This window comes from Charadrius vociferus, unplaced genomic scaffold (assembly GCF_000708025.1).
Source record: "Charadrius vociferus isolate BGI_N301 unplaced genomic scaffold, ASM70802v2 scaffold102, whole genome shotgun sequence".
Classification (NCBI taxonomy): domain Eukaryota; kingdom Metazoa; phylum Chordata; class Aves; order Charadriiformes; family Charadriidae; genus Charadrius; species Charadrius vociferus.
Window position 1 is genome coordinate 2,394,666 of NW_009647212.1, and position 16,336 is coordinate 2,411,001.

General features: G+C 40.9%; 1 protein-coding gene across 1 annotated transcript; it reads left to right on the forward strand.

Moving 5' to 3' along the window:
• Window positions 1-1,540: 1,540 nt before the first annotated feature.
• Window positions 1,541-13,790, forward strand: DIO2 (deiodinase, iodothyronine, type II). The gene is given in 3 exon segments (XM_009895895.1): window positions 1,541-1,762; window positions 13,172-13,246; window positions 13,248-13,790. Coding segments are annotated over 3 exon segments (840 nt in total).
• Window positions 13,791-16,336: the final 2,546 nt, after the last annotated feature.

Below are 16,336 nucleotides of genomic sequence, written 5' to 3' on the forward strand. Positions count from 1 at the left end.
CTCCTGTACCAAAAAAAAATCATGTGGAAAAAGGACTAAATATTGGACTAAAAAGGTGAAACAAAGAGAAGTGCAAATGAACAAAGAAAACCTTCAGCATGGGGCTGCAGGGGATGCTTGTGGTTGTTAAAGAACACATGGCTCTGCCAGAGGAAACGTCTTTCTTTCTGGCTTTTTTTTTTTTTTGTAAGCTTTTAACCAAAAGTTAGTTAACCTTATTAGACTAGTGGATGTAAATAGTTATCATAGCAGAATATTAAAATCCTTGAAGCTCAATTAATTAACAGCATTTAAGGCTGTAGCATATTATTTTTAATCAGGGAACTTTAAAACCCCCAAATCCTTCAAAAACTTTTTTTTTCTCTTCCTTATCTTCTCCTCTTACACATCAGTAGATGAAGTCAGTGCTGAGTGTTTACTTATGTTTCCTTAAATACCAAGAAGACAACAAAAGGTATTTAAACACTATACTCCATGGAGGTGGGAGGAAAATATATAGAAATGTGCCCTTTCTTGGGACACATCAACTCACACACCTTCCTGGAAAAGACAAAAGGGCAAAGGGGAAAAAAAAAAAAAAAACAGCCATGAAAAAAAACCCCATTGACAACAGAAGTCTGCGTTGCTGTGTCACCTTCCATGTTATATGAAAATACTTTTCCAAAATCTGAAAGCATTTCTTAAGAGCAGTCAGAAGCATATTGTTTTTTTTTTTCTTTTTCCTTTTCAAAGCAAAGCAAAGTTCCACCGCTTTCTTGTTCTTTTTTTTTTCTCCCCCTCCCAAAAAAAAAAAAAAAAAAAAAAAAAAGTTTTGAGAATTTCATTTTTCTATTCACTGCAGTCCTGGCCAAAGTAAAGCCCTCTTTTACATTGACGTCAAGATCTTTACTGAGATTAGGGTTTCATTTCTCTATTGCAGCAATTAGCTAGGGAATGTATAAAAGGCTTCAGGGAAGCAAGCTAGGACTCCAGAGGGGAAAGCACTTTGCACCATAGGCAGATAGCAAGAGAGAGGGCGAGAGGAGGAAGGCAGGAACAGAGAGAGGCGGGGGGAGGTGGGGGGGAGAGAGGGAAGAAAGTTTATGTACATAAACCTTTTTTAAAAAAAAGTATTGTTGCACCTGGTAGCTAGCTTTACTGCCACAGAAATGAGAGGTCTGCTCAGTGCTTAAATAGCTGAGAAACAATGGGATAGTGCGGGAAAGTTAACAATTAACAGTCTCAGCTTAAATTTTGTAACTGCAGGGAACTGGAAACACAGCTGCCTCTCTCTTCAACAAAATCAGGTCTCCTGGTTAAGGGAAGAATTTTCGTTAACATCTTAGTTTCTGAAAAATCAGCAGCTCCGAGTTGAATGAGTATCATGCAGTTACGGTTTTAACCAGCCTGCTCATATTTAACTCTCTGCTCATTTGAAAGAGAGAGGCTGAGAGAGGGGTAACGAGGCTTTTGAAATGCTTTTTACTTTACTTTTTTAAATGAGGGTACAGGGCAAAAAAGGGAGCTGAAGGCATCCGGCTGAAGAGAAGCAGCAAGGAAGATGGGTCTGCTAAGTGTGGATTTGCTGATCACGCTTCAGATCTTGCCGGTCTTTTTCTCCAATTGCCTCTTCCTTGCGCTGTATGACTCTGTGATCCTCCTGAAGCACATGGTGCTATTTCTGAGCCGGTCTAAGTCTGGGCGCGGTGAGTGGCGGAGGATGCTGACCTCGGAGGGGCTGCGCTGCGTCTGGAACAGCTTCCTCCTGGACGCCTACAAGCAGGTGGGTACGCGGGGATGGGGACCGGCAGGCTGTGGTGGGTCAGCTGTGATGGACATCTCTGTTGTCAGCGGGGAAGGGAAGGGACGGGAAGAGAAGGGAACGGAACGGAACGACTCTCTGCCGTGCGGGCTACCTCCTATTTGATGTTAAGTTTGATGGGAGAGGTACGAGCGGAAAGGAGCAGTACTTTTTAAGTCTCCAGAGCCTCTTTTAAGGGTTCAGGAGATTCGGGAGCTGCTGTCTCCCTGCTCTGCCACTAACTCTGTGCAGCCATGGCCGTGTCACCTAGTTTAGCTGTGCCTCAGTTTCCCCACCGCTACCAGTAATATGCTTCATGTTTATAAAGTATTTCAGGATCTTTGTATAAGAATAATTGTAAAATGCTCTAGAGGTTTTCATCGTTGTTGTTTAATTGTTTGCATGTGGGGTCCTTGGAGATTGTATGAAGACAGCATCTTCAGATAGAGCTCCACATAGATGGATGTCGCCTATGTAACATAGATAGAATTGTTTTAATTAGCGCAGAAGATAGAAATGAACTTTTGTCATTACACTGGCGTTTTCTATTACTCATATGTTAATTTTTATATTGGAGGAAACATCCAGGTAATAGCAAAACTGTGCATGGAGTGAAACAGTGAGCCTTTTTTCTTCAGGAAAGCAGTGACAGAGGGACATGTCAGAGATTAAAAATGAACTTGACTAGCTGAGGGACAGCTGCCTGGTGATTTAAGTTAATAAAGCCAATAGCAGTTATGCAACTTGTACTTTTTTTTCCCCCCTCTTAAGTTTTCTACAAACATTACCCAGTGGTACTGCCCAGGTCTCATGAGGTAGTTATAGTTCCCTTTTATAGATCGAAAAGGTGGACCCAAAAACATGAAATTTCTTGCACAGGCCACCCAGTTAGTAAGTAGAAAAACTGGATTCAGAGCCCTGTGGCTTCCAAAACAGTGCTAAGTCTGTTAATGTGTTGTCTTATTTAGACCATCTAATTTAACATATCCCATGTGATGTCATGAGGTCATAGGGGTCCTATCCAAACGATAGCTCTGTATCTTCTGAAATGTTTCTTTTTGTATCATCTTCCCCTAAGTCCCCTTTTGCTCCCCCCCAATGGCTTTTGTATTTGCTCTTACCTAGACATGTGAAGAGCTGGTGGCGTTGGTGTTTGCTGGCTTTGTGATATGGAATAGAAGCTGCTTAGCCTCAGACCCTAGCCACGGGGACATTAATTTTCAGTGTAAGACAAATATAAATAACATTAGCTTTTGCCAAATGGGTCAACCTCTTACTACCACCCTAGGAATCAGCCAGCTGGCTACCCAAATAACGTAATGCTGAATGAAGCTCTCTATTCTCCTAGCCCTTCTAGTTTCTGTTTTTAGTCTCTTCACAGACATTAAGTAAATTTTACAGTGGCCTTGTTAAATGGGCTGGTGAACACAATTGTTCCCATTTTACAGACAAGGAAAGGCAGGACAGTTAACACACGACTTGGTCAAGGCTCCAGTGGCAGTTTTCAGGCACAGCTCTGAAACAGACAAGTTTCCAGTTCTCACATTTGCTACCTGTGTATGGTCTGTGGTCTGGAGAAGGTGTGGAGCTGTAAGGAACCTTATATCCATCAGATATTTTTCAATCTCATTTTGCTTAAATAACACAAAATGATTTAAAATAAAGATGTCACATGCCCTTCTGTACTTTCTGAAGTCATACTTTGCCTATTCCTCAGGACTGTTGATGTCAACCATAGAAGCTACTGGGAGGGTGACTCTCTGCTATTTTTGGTGTTGGCAATGAAACACATGCCACAAACTTTGGTAATTAAAAACTCTCCCTTACCACCATTAAATGACGTAGGTTGTTCAGGCTAATGAGGCTTTAAGGTCCCTAGAATTAATTCTGGGCCTCAGTGAATTCAGCAGAAAGATGCATGTAAACATAACCAAATTTTATCACCTTGTTCCAAAAAGAGGAAAAAGTCCACTTATGCCACCTATCATTAAGATGAAACTAATTGACCAACAATTCATGGAAAGACTCTGTTTTTCTTAATGGGCCATAAGATCATTGGAAACCCTTGACTGATTGTCACAGAAAGGTGGATAAGTGTAGAAATCAAATTATAGAAGGGATTGATCAAGGAGCAATATTAGGAGAAGAAGAGTCACCACCTCCACAACAGAGGAGAATCTGCTGCTGCTTCAGTAAGAAAGAGAAAGAAAAAAAGTTTCAGGTGGAAAGCTGTACTGGTAGAGTTGAAAAAAATTGAAATATACCCCGTTTGTGGCATGTTTAAAAAGGATGAGAAATAGTAAAATATATTAAAGACTGTCCCAGAAAGCAACTTTTGCCTTAAATTATCTTTTACTAAATCCTTAATAGGACCGCCCAGTTGTGATATCTTAATCTTAGCCAATTACTGAGGGTAGGAAATGAAAATATTACGGAATCAGGGTACTAAACAGCATGGCAAAGTGCAGTCAATACCATAACCGTGATTGCTTATTGCTCCAATTTGCTAGGTGATGCCAGATATTAGCAAAGAACTTGAGCAGGTGCTTAAGCTCATTCCATTGAGGAGTATTTATAAGGTAATCACCATTTTTCAGCTAGAGTACCAGAATTGCAGATATCTGAGATAAACCAAAGCTAGACTGCTAGTTAGCAGAGGACTGGGTTAGAGCAGTAACTATGCTTGGTTTTACTATGTTTTGTGTCACTTACACAGTACTCTTCCTGAGTATATTTCATAGCATTTTTCACAAAAGTACTTGATCTAAAATTTCTATTCACAGAAAAATTCGCTGGAAGCCATTCCAGAAAAACTCTGCGGGTAGATACTAGATTCTGGATTAAAGTAAATGTATTGTGGAAAGGAGCTCTGCCTTGAAAGCACACAGACTGTGATTTTCAGTGATTTTGTTTCAAGACTAGTGTGTGCTAGAGATTATATTGGAAAAGTTAAAGTAGAGTACATTTGAAAATAGCTATTCTGATGCATTTTCCCTTCTAGAAAAATTTTTGAATGTCTTACCCAAATTTCAACTTGCTTTTGTTCTGCTTTTTGTTGTTATTAGGTATTATTGCACACGACTTTTTCATTAGGGCAATTATTTCATACGCAAGATTACCTAGCGCAATTGAAGATTTTAACATCTTCAGTGGGGAAGTAATGCAGTTTGTTGTATTGTATGTAGAACACATTTAGTGGTTTTTTTTTTTATTGGTAGATTCTATATGACTTGTTTTCTCCACATTTCACAGTCCCACTGGAATCAAAATGATTGATCTTTTGTTTATTTTTATTTTCTTATGTAAATTTTATCAGTGATTAATATATTTCTTTTTACTTCCTTAGCTCTGAGTTCAGTATCTGACACGCTCACTGTTGATATTGTCTACACTGCACCAGCTTTGTGATTTGTAGAACATCCTCCTCCTATTCTTTCCCGAGAGGCAAGCGTGTCTTACATTGCAACAAGGGAGTCTTTAGAACCAGATTAATTGTCATAACAGAGATAAATAGAGCTAGTAGTCAAGTTACATTAACTTTATAATTGAAAAGTGAAACTATTTTATATAAATGTTGTTTTTCTAATTTACTGCTGTGCTCTGTTTATGTACAGAAATGAGCAGATTGACTCCCAAAGAGCAAATGATGTATGTGTGTGTAGGTATTTACACTTTCGTATGTGTTTGTATATATACATGTGTGTATCTGTCTACATACATATAAGTGTATGTGTATAAATGCGAAAATACACACACGTAAGCATACATAATCTGCTTTCAGGAGTCAGTTCACCCTCATTTCTCTGTATATGTGTACACATATATATTTGTGTATATGTATACATATGTATAGATATGGATGCAACCGCACTTACTGATAAGAGAGAAAAAACAAAAGACACTTTTGGGAGGGTGTTACTGTGCCTTCTGCATGATTTATATAGGCCATCTGTACAAATGCCAGTGAGGCATTTCTTTTAGCCCACGGCATGTATACTGAATGTGTCACATGTCTTACAGAAATCCAGAGAAAAGTTTTAAAAAACACATTGTATTTACTTCTAAAAGGTTTTTTTACCTGCTAAGTTCTGTGCTTTATTTAGGACAGGGATGAATCAGCTTTCTAGGATTCCAAAGGTGAGAAATTGTTATCTTGAAATGCTTTTAAAATGGGTACCAAAACGGTTGCATCCATTAGCAGTGCCCAGCGGTGAGGCCTCGCGCTGAGAGCTTTTCCAGGGCCAGATACGAGCTTTGTGTTTCAGCAACGCAGAGCTACCGTTCCTGGTCTCTAGTAGAGAGCTGTAAGATTATCCTAGGGGAAATCCTCCCTCGTCTCCACCTCAGTGCTGGGGATTTAGGGGGAAGACCTTGATGGCATTGTCCCTGAAGCAGCCAAATGCTTAGGAATGCCTTGGTGCACCTGTGGGGGTAACATGCACGTGTGCACATACACACATGTGTGTAAACGTACGTTGCAGCCCTCAGAAGGATGGCAGTATCTCAAGCGATGGATGGTGATGGGTGTGTGTACGTACTTGTGCAGCTTTTTACTGTCTTTAGAATGGGCCAGCAGCAAGCTCTGGCATGACAGACCCAGCATGGAGGGAACAGTTGGCACAGGATCCTAACTTCACAGCAGAGGCCCAGCTCTGGATGTAACAGCAAGTAGACTGGTTCAATAAACACCCAGTGAGATTTTCCTGAGATTTCAGAGAGGCACAATCAAATTACTTCTGGCTACTTCTGCCTGCTTGATAGGCACATCGCTCATTCCTAAAAAAAAAAATCAGCATGCAAAGCAGGACAGCCTGAAAACTGTCATGTTAAGTGCGTGTTGCACAGCATTACCACAAAGCTATATGGGAAAGCAATGTAAAGGCAACATACTTTACCTGTTGTTCGGCTGTCCAGTAACTCTTTGCTTTTTGGAGCAATCTTTTAAAGGTTGGAACAAAGACATAAACTCTATACTTATTATTTGTATTTATTTTATCTGGCAAGGTAAGGAAATGTCTCTCTCTGCATTTGACAGTGATAAAGGGAATTTGTGAAATAAGTGCTGTCCAAAAGAGAGCATGTTGTATAGTTTTGGGGTTTAGAACTAGACATTGTGTGGCATTAAAAATATTTTATTGGTTTTACAAAGTTCAGCCTTAGCAGAATTGTTTTCATTGACATTTTCAAATGAAAACAATCATGAAAGAAGTGAGAAAAACAAAACAAAACCACAATTAAAACCTTTCCTGCAGTGTTTGGAACATAAATTCAACAGGATTTGGGCTTGTCATTGTCATAATTATTAAAACATGGTCATTATTATTAATATATAATTGTGTTTGTTATAGTAGTGTCTGAAGACCAACCTAGACCAGGGACCCATTGTGCTAGCCAGCGTCCTAAACAAGAGGAGCAGACAGTTTGTCCCACAGAGCTTACAGTTCAAATGCTCAAGGCAGACAAAGGGTAGGAAAAGGAAGATGACATCTTCTGTCCCACATGGGGTCTCATCCTACCCCTTTCATTTTGCGGATCTAACTTCACTTCTTCCACACCACCTCTTTGCTGTTTTCCGTTTTCACCCTTATGTGCAAAAGGCTGACTGAAAGGACTGCTTGCCTTTTTGTCAAACCCTTGTAAAAAACCTCTTCGGCTGTGGTAGACACAGAAAAGTAGCTAATGAGCACCACCCACGAAAAGGGTCATACTCTGTCCTTGTGCCCAGCTCTGCCTCTCCAACAAAACCACCACTGGGTATTCAGACAGTGCTAAACCTGAGTTTAAAAAAAAAAATATAAAAAAATCATCATCCAGACTAACTTCAAATGTCCTCCACGTGCTGACTAACAAAGACTGCTGAAGGCCTCTGTCACATGTAGGTAGAGTCCACAAGGGCAGCCAGTAGCCCAGAGGCCACGATGTGGTAGGCCTTGCTCCCATCTTGAGGGAAACATAAGCCCTTAAGAAGCTTGCTGTATGCTCCTTGATCAGAGGAACTAAAATTATCCATTTTCTTTTACAAGAGTGCAAGGCAAAAGGCTCCTTTATGCTTTCCCTCTGCCATGCATGCTCATTTGTGGGACTGGCAGTTTTTAAATAAAGAGAGCAGCATTTGACTAGTTATTTTTATCTAGACTGTGCCCTTTTAATTTGTCTCCCACTTCCCTCCCTCAGCTTCACACACCTGATCCTAAATAAAGACTCTGGACTCTGGGAGAACTCGAGGCAATTCCAGTCTCTGCTCTCCAATTTGGGTAATCGAGTCTGGTAAAGCAAGTTGCCACCTCCCCATGACAAACGAAGAGCTCCCACTCCTGTACGCTACTCTAGACAAGGGTCTCCTGTGACTTTTATCCACTGCACAACTCTGGGTCATGTAAATAAAGAAAAAATAATGATTTCTATAATTCTCCAGCCAGAGGAGGATTATGATTTGGATGAAACACTGAGAAATATCGGGCTGCTCAGAGGCTATATTTAGCTGAATGGGATCGAATCAAAGCAAAGCAGAGAATTTGAAAAGGAGCAAAAAGCTCCAGGGATTGAGTTCATTACCAATCGCTGGACTCCAGTCCCGAACACAGCATGTCCATATTTAAATGGCTAATATCACAGACTGCTAATTGTCTGGCAGCACCTATTTTCTTTAGGGGGTTGACACAGCCTGATGAGTCTGCCAAACTGTTTGAAAATCCCTCATGCAGGGAATGAAAGCCATATTTCAGTGCACAGGATCCCAGGAGGGTTATGCTAAATCTGATAAAAGGAAAATGAGAAAAAAGAAAAGGTAAATGAGGAGGCGATGTTTTGTCCATGGGGCTTTTCCTAGTCCTCATGGAGAATGTACAACAAAGTTAGCAGTATGTGCTATTTCTAGCCTGTAGTTTATGAATAGGGCTTTCTTTCCTGCTCCTAAGTCTCCTTCATTTTGCAGTCTGCGTGCTAAGGCATCAGCAACCTTGTTCCCTTTTCACTCTGCGTGCAGACTCAGAGAAGGAGATGCAGTACCAAGGCAAACACAGAATTCGCACAAATGACGCAAGTCACGGCTTCGGTGTCGGGCTGGTGCTTGCTCTTGCCGATGGCCAGGCTGGCTCACGGATTTGGTTGGCCTACCTTGCGTGTCCCATGCAGGCTGCGTGGGAGGGGGTGCCTGCGCGCCGCCCGGTTTGCACCTCGTCCGGAAGGCTGGCGCTGAATGCCCGAATATTCACGCACATAAGTACGTGATTATAGAAATGCTGGATCGCGTGTGAGGGGATTTCTGCTAGTTTGTTTCTCAGAATTTATATTTTGCCTGCCTTTGTGTAGGATTTCAAAAGCGGTTTGGCTGAATACATGGGGTTTTTTGTTTGTTTTCTCATTGCGTTGATTTTCTTTTCCAAGAGCTATTTTTTCTTTCAATAAATAACAACAAAGAAGACAGCCAAGGCCTACAATGCGGATGATCAGCAAGGATGATATTGTCATCCTGTGTCAATCGGTTCCCGAGCCTGGTGAAATAAAGAGTCCCTATGGGAACGTCAGCGCTTCATCAAGACCAATTAGTGGAGATGCCGCTGCTTATGTTTAAGCATTAACGACTGGGCAGGGCTGCTTTTTGGAGTGCCTGACACTGGCATGGAACAAGGCACCGACCTAATTACTCCTCTACAAGAGCAGAAAATGCCTCGTGAATGCCTGCTTGGCAAGGATGTCTCATTAAGGGGAAAAAAACCCACCACAAGCACTCCTAGAAACAAAAATTAAAATGATAGGTAACCTGCGGCCATGAGATTTGCTTCATGGCTGTGGGAAATGAAGAAAAACTGCTGTAAGGTGGCGTCGAAGATATTTGTACTTTATTTCCTAAATCCATCTACTTTTTGGTGAATAAGGAGTATGAGAGACAGGATGCAAACTTGCATTGTTGAAGAACAGCGAAATACATGGCCAGCCTTGGTATCGATGTTAACTAGTACTTGAAGGGCATTCCCATGCTGGTGTTCGATGGGAGTTGTTTTCTTAGTTTGTTCCTTCAGGATTTGCAAACTTGCCTAGGAAACGCAGTGTTTGGTAGACCCGAGTGGAGAGTTGGTAATGAGGAGATTACAATATATAGCCTCTCTTTCTGCTTAAATAGCAGAAAGAAGCAGATAGTGTTTCCCAGTTCAAGTGTTGGTTACAGTATTTTCAGTCATAATAGTTTTGTTAAAATAAACCCGGAAGAATGAGGGGAAACAGCTGCTCAGATGTTTCTTATCTCCTGAGCAGCTCTGTTCATTGCTGAGTTTTAGTTGCTTCTATCCTTTTTACCTTTCTTCTCCTCTGAAGAGTGCCAGCAAACATCAGAAATTCAAAGTGTGTTGCTTAATTGTGATTTATGAGATAAATCACGTGTTATTACTTCTTTTCTTTGACTGGCTGAGCACACACTCCTAAATACTGAGGTCCATTATTCATCCAGGGAGTGGGTGCAGCACAGATACCTTACATGTCAGGCTTTGCCCAAAAGGCCCATTTTGGGCAAGCTAGCTCCGAAAAAGCATTTGCTTGGTAGTGCAAGAACAGCTAAGCTTTCTAGGTAAAGAGGGATCTAGTGTTTGTGCAGATATGCAGATGTTGTTTCATGAGATGTGCCCTTTTTTGGCAGTTACCAACTCAATCACAAAATGCTGAGCTGTCTAGCTGGCTTACGGGTTGAATGCAGCCCTCAGGATGATTATATGGCTGCCAAATGATCTTGACCTATGGCTTTTTTGCTCAAGTCTGGCCCTTTACCTTACTCGCTCCAGCTTTCCCTATCGTACTGCATAGAATGGCAGAGAGAAATGACATGTTCAACAGCTGCACAGAAGAGTACCTATTACCTGCTAAGGTGTAGGTGGCCTGTAGCAGCACTTCTTAAAAGCTAAAACATGCTTAATGCTACTTCTTAAATGCTACATCCTGAGTCTCTGAGGCTGCCACTCTCAAAGAGAGTTAGATACTTCCTTCTCAAAAGCTGCGATACAGCTCTTTTCCTTCCTCGAGTTCAATGGGCAGCCCACTCACGCAGCAGATCCTAAACTCAGCTATTTCAAACCTCACTTGCTTTCAAAGGCAAATGAGCACAAGGCTTTTTTTTTTTTTTTTTTTAACTGTTACCAGGGCTGTAGCAGATATTAATGCTGCAGATGCAGGTTTATAGAGAGAGGGACTACAGGGGTCTGTGCTTTCCTGCGGTATCACTTGCTGCCCTTGCCTCTGGTGCAGCTACAGCTGCACATCCCTCGCTCCCAGTTGCATTATCGCAATTGTGTTTGGCTGGGAGAGATCTGTGGGTCTTTGTCAGTCTTTCTTTCTGTGGCTCTCTTCCTTGCTGATCTCTGAGTGAATGGTGGCACAGTTATGCCTCAATTTGCCCCATAGAAAATAATGAAAATGTTTATATCGTGTGTCAACATGCTGTGAGACCTTCTCATGTAGCTGTGAAGTCTGGCAGCTTTCAGGGCAGTGTCTTACAAATTTTGCTTTGGTTAGACTCTTGCTTCTATTGCTGTTCTGATGAAATAATGCTGAGTCATGAATAACTGTAGATATGTTCAAGGTAGTCAGGTTTCTCGGGGAGCAATGGAGGACCCCGTTTCTATAATATACGTGCCTCTGGTCTGTGTGCAGCAACAATTACATTAGTCAAGTACTCAGCTGTTAACTCAGCTTTTTACTATATCTAACTCACCAGGATACCCTATAATGTAATGTAGAATAGAAGTGCACCAAAAATCAGTTATTTATTCAGTTTTTACAGTTTGTATTCCGCGTTAACTTCTATTGACTTCAATTGGACTGTAGCTTCAGAAAGAAAGAAAATACGAAAGACTTCAGAATTTCGCCCTGTATGTTTCCTTCAAAGCAACACTTCTTAACATAACCAAATAGACAGGAGAAAAAGATAGAAAGTGTCAGGGAAATATAAAAGGGTAATTGCATTGTTGTACTAGAGCTTGATGTTGAAGGCAGATACATAGAACTTGCTGTAGCACAGCTCATTAAAAACTAATTGTCTTATGTAATAATATTTTGCAGTTCTATAGCAGTTATCAGCTAAGGATCTTGGAGCCCTCTGCAGGCTCCACCTTATTCTGGCAGTCCCTTCTGCGAGATGCATCTATTCTGTCTTTTTTCTATAGGCAGGGAAATAGAAATGGCCAGGCAACATGACTTTTCCACAATTGCCTGTTGGGTCTGAGTTAGATCTGAGGTTAGAGCTGGGAACAGTTTGCTTTCACTTCATCCTACTTCAACCATCGTATAAACTTTCCCCTTTTCCTGCTGCTTTTTACCCAGTCATCTTCGAGAGAAACGTTGAGAAACATTGCAGTCGAAAAAAATGTGTCGCTCAGTCACTGATGGAATTGCTGCAAAGTGGTTAGAAAACCTTCTGGAGAGTGCAGTATTGGATGGTCCACTGTCAAAACAAAAAGATACATTAAGTGGGCATCTGCAGAGATATCTCTTGTGTTTGGTACTCTGAGTACTTTCATTCTTGGACTGCAGGATGGAAGAGAATATACACGTATGAAATCTGTAAACCTCTCAAAATTGAGAGGCACTGCGTGTGTTGTGAAGATCAGGAATACAATGCAGAAAGATTTTGGAGAATTGGAAAAATTACTTGAAACATAGGATGCAGTTAAATGGGGCCAAGTGCAAAGCATCAAATTCATGCTGGACCGATGAAGTACCCAAATCCATTATGGGGAGCAACTAGAAAGGCAGAAAAAGGGACCTAGGCATCATAACTTCTCACTAGCTAACCCCTAGTCAACACTCTACTGTTTTTCCAAAGCTGTCATGATATTTCTTAAAAAAAGCGAACATCTGGAGTGCATAAACAGGTGTAGTCTGTGATACACATTAAGTAATTGTCTGATTATTCTGAGAATTAGTAAAAATTCTTTTGAAGTCTTGAACACTGCTCTTCAAAGTAGACGAGAACCAAGTGGAGAGAACTCAGAGGATGGCAGTCAAAAAAAATCATGTCTAGAAAATTTGGCTCACAGAGAAAAGTTAGAAGTTGGAGGTAGTCGGTCTGAAAGCAAATAAGAGTCTGCAAATACAGAAGGGTGGACAGGACTATGTGTGTAGTGGGGAGGACAAGACAGATCTCAGATGAAATTTTCTAGCAATAATGAAGTAGTATACCTGTCAGGAATGCTACATTTTCCTGTACTGTGAGTGGAGATGGACCAGATGAACTTTTTGAAGATGCTGCTTTTGATGATGTGCTATGTCCCCATGCTAGTGCCCATGCGGGTAGTTAGGTGTACTCTTTGAACAGGTGACTATTTATTTGAAGAGAGTAGTCATAAGGATACTGGACAAGCAAGTCACACTAACTTGCTATGTTTTAATCTGTTTTGCCGTCAGGTCAAACTGGGAGGAGAAGCCCCAAACTCCAGTGTAGTCCACATAGCCAAGGGCAGTGATGGCAGCAACAACAGCAAAAAAAAACGTTGGTGGCAAGTGTGGAACCAAATGCCACCTCCTGGATTTTGCCAACTCCGAGCGGCCACTAGTGGTCAACTTCGGTTCAGCTACCTGACCACCGTTCACAAGCCAGCTGTCGGCCTTCAGCAAGCTGGTGGAGGAGTTCTCTGGTGTGGCTGACTTTCTGTTGGTCTACATTGATGAGGCTCACCCGTCAGATGGCTGGGCTGCCCCTGGAATCTCTCCCTCTTCATTTGAAGTTAAGAAACACAGGAACCAGGAAGACCGATGCGCAGCTGCTCACCAGCTCCTGGAGCGCTTTTCCTTGCCACCTCAGTGCCAAGTGGTGGCTGACTGCATGGACAACAATGCCAATGTGGCCTACGGGGTTTCGTTTGAGCGAGTATGCATTGTGCAGAGACAAAAAATTGCCTACCTGGGAGGCAAAGGCCCCTTTTTCTACAATCTGCAGGAGGTTCGGCTCTGGCTGGAACAAAATTTCAGCAAAAGATGAAATCCATTCTCTACAGAAGCTATGTCAACAGATGTGTCCCTTTAAGGTGATGTAAAAGGGAAAAAAAGAAAACATATGCTGGTTTGAATAGGGCCTTTCAGATGATTGCAGGAGAATACATTTGATAGCAAGGTCAAATGAACATTAACTAGCAAAAGAAAATCAAACAAAAAACTAACTCCGCAGAAACATTATTGTATGAATAAAATACCACTCCTGCTCTCGCTATGGGACAGAAGAGGTGAAGAGGCTTCTGTGAAAAGGTGCTGCTGGCGATCAGGAAGAGAAAGAGCGGTGAGATAAGACCTGTCTCCCAGGAACCTGTCTCATGATGTGGCCCTGGGGTGACCCAGAAGCCTTTCTGCTTGGAATGCAATCCACAGAAAGGCAATGCCATGCATTTTCATGAGAGCCGCTTCTTTAGCCTCCTGTGGCCGATGCAAGCCACCTGGGAGGAGCCAGGGGGCTTGCAATCACTTTGCATAGAAATGCAGTGAAGTGTGGCAATTGTCCTCAGATTTTATTGTTCAGAGACTACAGGAACCACCATACAATGCATCCTTCGTGCAGACTGGCTGCTCAAATCAAGGCGAAACATTGTATGTTGGTATTTGTACTCTGTATGGATGCCTCTGCACAGCGTATTAGCTATGTAATCCTATCTGTATGTTTGTATCCAGTATGCAGGCCCGTGCCCTGCTGAGAAAGATGTTAAATCTATGGAGTTGGACCAAAAAAGACAAAGGTGATCAAATTAGCCCATTACTATTTGAAAACTAAAAAAAACCTGGACTATTTGTAACAAAACAGCGAGAATCATCTAGAGTGTGCATCATGAGACAAAACAGCTGATGCTAACCAACCCTCAGTTCTCAGAGCTGACAACACACATTCATCAATATTCTCTGGTTCCCTTCTCTGTTTCTTTACACGCCCTTGATCTCTTTCTGTCTAGCAATAGGCTTAAAGGTAATTTCATTTTTAGCTTTTTAAAAAAATAACTTATTTCTCTCTTTTATTTTTATTTGAGATAATGACCTTACAGATATATTTTGGGGATGGGGGAACTTATACACAACTTTACCTCATTTAAATGGAAACCTATCCTGTCATTTACCCGTTAAATGTAGTCATGCTGATTTTTGCTATCTTAAGTACCTGCAACTGGTTTATAGGTAGGTTAGTTTGTCTGGAAGTTAGGTTGTTTGCAGCCTCAGAATTGATTAGCTGCAGTTCTGCTATCAGATCAGGTGACAGTCTGTTTGTTTCACTTGTGTTCTCAAAAGCCTTCCCAGAGAAACAGGGCAGACAAATAGTGTGAATTAATGTGAATAAATGTAAAAGATGGCAGCATTTTCATACGAATGGGTTTGAGGAATTACTAATTATGTTTAAAGAGATACTGTCAACTTACGAGTATACATTAAGTTTAGGTATTGTAAAACTAAAATGATTTAATCAAGCCTCATGAAAAGGCAAGTTTACAATGAGCTAACCCATTACACCTGATAAATGAAAACTCTTAAGTTGATGGCCTATCCAAGTTTTCTCTCAACTTTAGCAGAAACATGAAACATGAAACAGGGTAAGTGGCAAAAATCAAATCAGTTCTTTTAATTTCTCCTCTTGCCAGTGGTCAGGAACATGATGTATTAGTACTAACACAGGAAAGAACAGAGAATACATACATAAATATTTTCATTTTCACAATGTCCCTTTAATATTGTGTATTTCCTCTTGCTTGGCTGTTGGTCAACTTAGCCAATGTACAAGGAATTTGGAAATGTATTTTCAAGCACAGATCTGAAATAATGACAGTAACATGAGTGATTTCTCCCATATTCAGGTTCATGCTTCCCTTCCTTCTCACATTTTCCTCCACACACTGTTAAACATATACACATACACACACACAGTTTGGTAATGTGTATCAGAGAAGGGTGTAAAGAATGGTCTTCAGACCTTCTGGTGAGCTCCACTTCTCAGAAGTCATGTGTCTCTGTGTGTGTGTGTGTGTGTGTGTATGTCTAAGACCAATAATAATTATTCCGTCTTCCCATTCACTAATGTTACTGTAACTCATTGCTCAATGTGGAAGATTGTTATATATTGTCATGACTAACTGGGATATATATACCTGAAATTTTTAAACCCAGTATCATAGAAACAGTAACTTAGCCAAATGACGTGGTTTATTTAATCTGGTGTCCTACCTCTGACTGTATCAAATGCTTCAGGGGAAGGTGCAATAATTTGTTCTGGAATCTTCATTAGCTTCAGCACTTACTATTTTTATTTTGTCTAATGAGATATCTTTGATGTCTTATCATCCTTATGAGAGGCTGATCCTGAGTTTTGAGACCTAAATATTTCTTGAGGTGGGAAATACTAAAATCAAAAGCCATCATGTTTAAGAACAAAGAAAAACAAATAAAAACAGATGTGTTTTTTTTTAATTTAAATTGGCTGCTTTTCAATGTCATTCTCATCTCCTGCTCTTATATGCTAAAACAGTATAAACAGGAGTGATCCCTATTTTTTCTTCTGCATGTCAGTGATTATATACTCTGTATAGGAATTTACATAGCTTT